The 7,464-nt window shown below is 56.1% G+C and overlaps 1 protein-coding gene across 1 annotated transcript; it reads left to right on the top strand.

The window, feature by feature from the left end:
* Positions 1–686: 686 nt before the first annotated feature.
* Positions 687–6,743, top strand: TRNP1 (TMF1 regulated nuclear protein 1). Its single transcript, XM_081143818.1, has 2 exons — positions 687–1,664; positions 6,032–6,743. Exon 1 carries the CDS (start codon positions 811–813, stop codon positions 1,498–1,500), a length of 690 nt encoding a protein of 229 aa, XP_080999944.1. The 5' UTR covers positions 687–810; the 3' UTR covers positions 1,501–1,664; positions 6,032–6,743.
* The last annotated feature ends 721 nt before the right edge of the window (positions 6,744–7,464 follow it).

Below are 7,464 nucleotides of genomic sequence, written 5' to 3' on the forward strand. Positions count from 1 at the left end.
TTCCCCTCTGTGTAAAGGCGTGGGGACATCTACTGGGAGGAGCAAACAAGAGCAGGGGCATGGAAAAAATTTTGCACACGGTGGGGTCTGGGGCTCCCCTGGGGGTCCATCAAGGTTTGCGAAAGACAGGCCGGACTCGTGTGCTGTAGCTTGTTCTGCACACGAACGGTCTGCCTGGTGGGGAACAAACCTGATCAGATTCCCACCAGGACGCCAGTTGCCCCTCTGTGTTAATCTCTCCACCGCCCCAGGGAGATTGGAGGAGGGGGTCCTGGTGGCCTTGTGGCCCAGGAGACCAGGCAGAACCGATTGGACCAAGGGGTGCGGTATGGGAAGGAGCACTGCTCGAAGAGTTAAGCTTCCTGAGTTCTAGTCCAGGCTCACTGTCACATGGGCAAAACCCTCCCCCAGGTGCAGATTGGAGTCCATGATTTCTAAGCACCGGCTACCAGACCTTATGACTCGGGGCCAAACCGGAGAAGATGCAGTCTCCTTTCCACCCGAAATGTGGGGGGAGGAGGGTGGCGACCGGTCGCCCTAGCAAGGCGGGGCTGGACCAGGGGCCTGAAGGGCGTGGGCAACGCCGTGACGGGCGGGGCCGAGGAGGCGGGTGCGGGGCACGGCCTCCTTGATTGGCGGTACCGTTTCTCGCGTCCGCGCCGCCTTCCATAAGAGGTACCGGCGGCTGGCTAGGCGGCGGCGCGGGGGCTGCGGCCACGTCTCCTGCTTCTTCAGCGTCCATCGTGCCCTGCGCGGGGGAAGCCGGCCAAACCCGAGGGCCGAGCGCTGCAGACTGCCGGGGGGCGGGGGATGCCGGGGTGCCGCATCAGCGCCTGCGGCCCGGGGGCCCAGGAAGGGGTGGCGGAACCGGGGTCCCCGCCGCCGCCGCCCCCGCCCCAGGAGCCTCTGTCATCCCCTCAGCCCCCGCCCCCAACTCCGACCTTGACCCCGACTCAGGCCTCGTCGCCGCCAGAGGCGACCCCGGCGTCGGTGGGCTCGGCGGAGGGGCAGGAGCTGCAGCGCTGGCGCCAGGGCACTAACGGGGGTGCGGGGGACACCGGGCCTGCAGGGGGCGCGGGCGGCGGTCCGGGCGCGGCGGGGTCGGGGGGGCGCGCGCTGGAGCTGGCTGAAGCGCGGCGGCGCCTGCTGGAGGTGGAGGGCCGCCGGCGCCTAGTGTCGGAGCTGGAGAGCCGCGTGCTGCAGCTGCACCGCGTCTTCCTGGCGGCCGAGCTGCGCCTGGCGCACCGGGCCGAGAGCTTGAGCCGCCTGGGCGGCGGCGTGGCGCAGTCGGAGCTCTACCTGGCTGCGCACGGGTCGCGGCTCAAGAAGGGCTCGCGCCGCGGCCGCCGCGGCCGCCCGCCCGCGCTGCTCGCCTCCGCGCTGGGCTTGGGCAGCTGCGTGCCCTGGGGCACCGGACGCCTGCGGAGGGGCCACGGCCGCGAGCCCGACTCGCCCTTCCGCCGAAGCCCGCCGCGGGGCCCCGCCTCCCCCCAGCGCTGACCCAGCGCCGGGACCCCTGGCCACCCCCGACGGACCGTTGCCGAGGTGCCGATGAAGGATTGCGAACGCCGGCCGGATGGACAGCGTCTCCAGCCGGATGGATGGACTGACCGACCCTAGGAAGAGACAGTCGGGCGGCCGGGGGACCAGTAAAGGAGGCTAAGGTGCGGTCTTAGCGGCTGGTGCACCCAAGGGGCGCGGAGCGGTGGTGCAGGGACCCAGATCTCCCTTCCTTGGGGCTTCTGGCGTCCGCTGGGTCCCTAATAAAGCTGTCCACTGAATGTTGCCGCCTCTCCCAGACCTGGGAAGTGAGGCGGTAGCACCAAGTCCCTATTACAGAGTTGGACAAATTGAGGGTGCTCAGACTGCGGGAGGGTTTGCCAGCAAACTTTTACCAATTGGAGCCTGCTGCACTGACGCAGCACTCCCTCCCCCTCCCTGCACCTGCATCTGCGTTGACTTTCCCAAGTCCCTTGGGGCTCTAAGAAGAGTCTTGCCCTTGAGGCTGCTGTTTTCTGGCACCACCTAGCTCCATACCTCTGGGGAGACGGAATAATGAGGTCCCAGGATGGGGTGGGGGCTGGTATAGCCATGTGCCCCTGAGTTCTCTCCTAAGCCCCTGTTTCCCCTTTGGGGAGATGGCATCCCAGAGAGATTGAGGATTTTCCCCCATAATATTTAACCCTTCCATTTCTAGGAGAGATTTTTTTCCTCATGGCCTCATGCAGCTTTGCTCAGAGTACAGCCTTAGATAGCCAGTGTTTGGTAACGGCCTAAAGCCTCACCTGTTCTTCTAGGGACACCGCCCCCCCCTCCCCCAGCTCTAAAATGGCTCTGCCAGGGATGGAGCCAGGTGACATCTTTCAGCAGGCCCCAAGGGGGCAGGTATGTCATTGACTTCTAGAAAGGGGGGCCTTAAAGGGCCAGACCTGAAATGAGACCTGCTTCTCTTCCTGTCCACATGCCTTGCCCCTGCCCCACTCAGCTGTGAATGGCCTCACTGCTGCTTTGCTGCTCACCAGCTGAGCTGACTGTAGCCTTCACTTCCAGAAAGGGCTGTAGTGAGGTTAACCCAGGGCAGATGTCTGTCTTCTTCCCACATAAGTCATGGAAGAATGTTTTATTCTCTAAAGTCACGTAGAAACAGGCAGTGCTTTTGCTTGGTGGAGCCAGGAGCTAATTTAAATTCCTCATTTTGCAGAGTGGCAAGGTCACATGCCAGAAAAGGGACAGAACTAGATCCCAAGCCTTCTCCTAGTGTCTCTTCCCTGCCCAGGGGCAGGGGCTAGAGAGAGCTGGTTTCCAGCTTGTCTGCCGTGTGACCTGGGACAACTCTGTCCCCTCTTTGGGCTGCTTTCCTCAGTTTCTCTCTGAACATAGCTGTCCCTCCTCATGTCCGGGCTTGGGAATGGGGAGAAGGCGGTGGGATGAGAATGTCAGAGTCTAGGGAATCTGATTTAGTCCTGGAGTCCTGAGGGTCAGGTGTACTGCTCTGAAAGGCAGAGCCCTAGGGGCCCTCCCCTGACCCTCCCCCATCAGCCCTTCTTTTCTTCAGGTACCAAACTTTTGGTCTGGTTTCTCAGCTAACAGACAGGATTTCCTGAACCCATTCTTATCTGGGGAAGGGAAGTCCAAGAGGGTGTCTCAGAGACAGAGGAGGGTTTGGGGACCAGGAGAGCAGTGGGTGGCCCTGGCATCCTCTGACCTCCCCAGGGAGAACCTTCTGAAGCTACTTGGGTCACTGGGGTCTAGAGGTTCAGAAAGGACAAGGACTTTCTGGGCCTGACACAGTGAGGGGCTTTGGCCACCTCTCGGGGCTGCAGCCAGAACTGTTTGTTTTCTGGGTTGCATGGAAGAGGGCACTTGGTCCAGAGAAGCTTTTAGCTAATGGTGTAAAGTGCTCTGTGCCATCACAGTTTTGCCTTTCTCTGGGATTTAATGATAATCAGCTTTGTCCTGACTTAGAGGTGGGGGAGGGGTTGGGGAATTAGAGATGATTCTTGCTGGAGAAAGTGGTGTACATGTGTAGGAAATGGAGATTGGTCCTGGTGTCTCATCAAGGACCTTGGCCAGTGCATACAGCACTCAGTGGCTTGAACCGCAGCTCTTGGTTCAGTGCTGTGCCCACTACCCCTCAGCTCAGGGCCTCCTCTGGGAAGCTCCATTTTCTCAATCAACAAACATTGATATCTACTCAGTCCAGGGGCTCAAGAAGCAGCTCTGAACCAGAGGGTCTCTGCTTTTAAGGTCCTTTGCCTCCCAGCCCTCCTCTAGACAGCCTTCCCTGACAGTCACCATCCCACTGGGGGCTGGGCAATTTGTGTTGTTTGGAGGGCTATTTTTAGGCCTTCACAAATAACTATAGCCTGTGGTCAGGAAACTGACCCCTCCCCCCATGACTTCCTGAACACTTTCTTGATGGCCCCCAGTTCTGGGGACTGGACCTGTACTTTGAGGACACTGGTGGCCGCCAGTGAATCTGGGATCTTAGCAAAGGGAAATGAGGGAACAGGAGCCTTTCTTCAGGTTAATGCCTGGGTCTGGGGAACCAGTTCAGGGCTCTAGTCTGGAACCTTTCCATCCCCTGGATAAGCCCCTTTTCTTTCTTGGCGGGTCTTAGCCAAGTGAGGGCATTTCTCAAGTCTGTGGGTGGTACCACCAGAGGGCAGTGTGGGGCTGCTTCCCTTGGCACCTGGGTGTAGCCTGGAGCAGCTCCGCTGTCATTGTCCCTGCCCCCAACCAGTCTAATCCTGGCAGTGATGGGGCATCCTAGGCCTTGAGCTTTAAGGGTTTGGCAGAAGAGCAGTTAGGGGAGGCCAGTTAGAGGAGAGGCTCAAAGGAAGACTTCTGGTTGGGCCAGTCCCTGTGCCTGGCTAGAAGGCCCATCAGGAAAGACTCCTGGAAAGAGGCTTCCCCTTTTGGTGACCACCATTGGAGTAAAAACCGGGAGTCACTTGGCTTCTCACAGATTTGTTACACTGATAAATGATTAGAACACCCTCTCCCACTACCACCTGGGGACCAAGGTAGCTTCGTAGAGATTAGGCTGAAGCAACAGACCTTGGCTCAGGTGCTCCAAGCCTGCAAATGGGCAGTTTGTAGGAGGCTCCTTTTCCCTGACAGCCAGCTCTGGAGAGAAACCCAGGGGCCCAGGCTTCTCAGAGCTGAAGGAGAGGCTCTTTAGAGCCAGCAGGGGAGGAGGTGTTTGGGAAAGCTGGGAGATCCCCAGCCTATTTCTTCCCCCATTAGTCCTGACCAGCTGCACCCTGGCCAGGAGTCATGGGGGAAGGGAATCCTTGATTCTGGAATAATATACTAACCACCTCCTCTATGCCAAGCACTGTGCAAGGCACTTTACACCCATTATCTGTTTCAGTCCAGCTGTTCTGCAACATAGGGGTTGTAGAGGTTATTATTCCCATTTCCACAGATGACTTGCCCAAAGACATAGAACCTGTAAGTGGGAGATCCCTTAAACATTTGGCTATGTGACTTTTCATTTATCAGGTAAATGTGGGGGAATTTCTGAAGTCTCACCTTTATATCTGGTTTCAGTGATCCCTGGTCCTTGGTTCTGGGAGTGATGTGATAAGATGCTGGAGGGGTAGCAGAAGGTGCCCCTCCCTAAGGTCTGGGCACACCCCCAGAGGCTGGTTCTCCAGCCTGGTTGTCTGGGCTCAGGGGGAAAGGGGGGTGAGTTAGGCTGAGTCAGCACACCTGGCTTTAGGCAAGGGCAGGCCAACTATGCTGAGGGCCCTCGCTTGCCTTGGAGGGCTCCTTCCGCTCTGCACGCCTGGGCTTGGATGTTTGGTGCTAAGGAGAGCAAAGAGCCTGGGATGGCAGGGGAAGAGGAGGATGGGATCTATGGTGGGGCAAAAAGTATCCCAGGCTTGGAACAAGACAGACCTGGGATTCCATCCTGGCCTGGAACTTCTCAGCTGGGAGACCTTGGGTAAATAACTTACCTTCTCGTTGAACCAGTGTATTTTCTGTGTGTGTGTGTTTTGGGCAGCTAGGGAGGACATAGCTTCTGAGTATTAAATGAGGGGTCACACTCAGTGCTTAGCACATAGTGGAGATCTGTACACATGGAATGGAGCAGATCTGCCCAGTCTAGGAGAGGCTGCCAGGACATAGGCCCCAGGCAGTGTGGGCCTTTGCTTCTCCAGAGCATCACCATATCAGGAATCCCTGAAACAGTCCTCTCTCTCCCTGCATCACAAGCCCTGGGGAACTCCATAAGGGGAGAGGTGGAGGAAGGGGCAGGCGTTTCATCCCAGGAACATTCCATTCCAGCTGCTCAGACCAGTGGGGATCCCAGCCAAATACAAAGGCCCAAGGGAACCTCTGCTTACTCCAGGAACTCCCACCCCTTCCAGGGCGGGAGTCAGTGGAGCCCAGTTCTATAATATTGCCCTGGCCCTTCTCTCCACAATGGCCTCTGTTAAGGCAGGAGATGTTGAGGTGTTTGGGTGGGGCTGGGTGGCTGTGGGAAAGAGGTAATTGAAGATCTTGAAATTGTTCTCTCCAGATCTTCCCAGCAACTCTATGGATCTGAACTCCTGGATCCTGTTCCTTCTCTGAGCACCTCCTTCAGGAAGACTTCTTCAGTCAGCCCTACACAACTCTGAGCCCTCCACCTCACAGGAGCACCTTGTTTACAGAGGCAAGGGACAGGATTCTGGGGAAGTCACCTATACTATGAATTTCTTTATGTATGCCACATTTGACTTTGGCTTACACTGTATGATTGGTAGTGTTGCCACAGGTCCCTGAGCCGCAATCAGATTATTTAAGAGTGCAGCAAACATTTTCAATGTGGAAGTGGAAAGGATTTCTTTAAAAAACAGTCATCATTCTTAAACAAGTCACAACGCAGCTTGGTAGCTGCCATTGCTTCTCAGTCTGACAACTTGGAAATCTGTTTGAGGGAAACCGGTTTGAGAAATCTGTCTTCCTCATTCACTGTTCTTGCCCTGTCCCTGTGGGAGCATGCCTGTGGCCCCTCAGAAAGGTGATCAGCTTTGGCTCCTGGGGGGACATACCTCTTTTTCCAAAAGAGGTAGTGGCCACATAATTCTAAGCAGAGTTTTAAATGAGAAAAGGAACCACATTTATTCAAATATCCTGATAATAGAGGGAACGAGCCACATTTACTCACACACAACCCAGAACTTGTAGAATTCCGTCCCCTGATTCATACATTTAGGAAGAATAAATTTCAGTGTTGTGAGACAATTGCATGCGGTTTTGTGGTTTACTGTACAAGTACCTTTGCCTTTTTTCCTTTGTCTGTCACCACTCTTTAAGTTGGCAGTTCCTTGAGCAGCTCCTGTTTAGTTTGATTTGGCAATCTTGGGACTGTTGACTGATTTGCAGACTGATTTCTTCCTTGACCTTGACCCTCTCCAGGAAGTCTTCCCTGAGTAAGGCTGTGATGAGGAAGCTAAGGGGTGGGTATGCACATGTGAGACTGTGTGACCCTGAGGGAGGTCATGCATGTTTATGATAGTGTGGCAGCATATGACTGTGCTGTCGACTGTATGGACCTATTTCGTCAGTCAGGGTCCCCGCAGGAGACAGGGGACACTCAAACTGGGCAGAAACTTAAAAGGGACTATTTCCAAAGATGTGGGCTTAAGAAACTAACAAGGGATGGTGCAGCTCTCAGGGGATAGCAAAAGTGGGAAGGCTTTACAACTCCTGGACCTAAAGGGGAAGGGCAGGGGAGGGGAGAGTAAAGGGATGAGAGTACAGCTGCGTGGAGAGGGTCCCTGATGAGTAGTGGCCTATGATTAAGAGATCTAGTCAACCATGGCAACCTTGTAGGGAGGGAGCAGGGGAATAAACACCCCATTCTCCTCCAGTTTCCTGCTTGGGCCTCTCATTGGCCAAACCCAACAGGAAGGCAGGAACAAGGGAGTCAATGATGCACAGTTCCTGGATCATCCTCCTCTGGGCAAA

The sequence above is a fragment of the Miniopterus schreibersii genome (genome assembly GCF_964146895.1).
Source record: "Miniopterus schreibersii genome assembly, chromosome: 8".
Classification (NCBI taxonomy): Eukaryota; Metazoa; Chordata; class Mammalia; order Chiroptera; family Miniopteridae; genus Miniopterus; species Miniopterus schreibersii.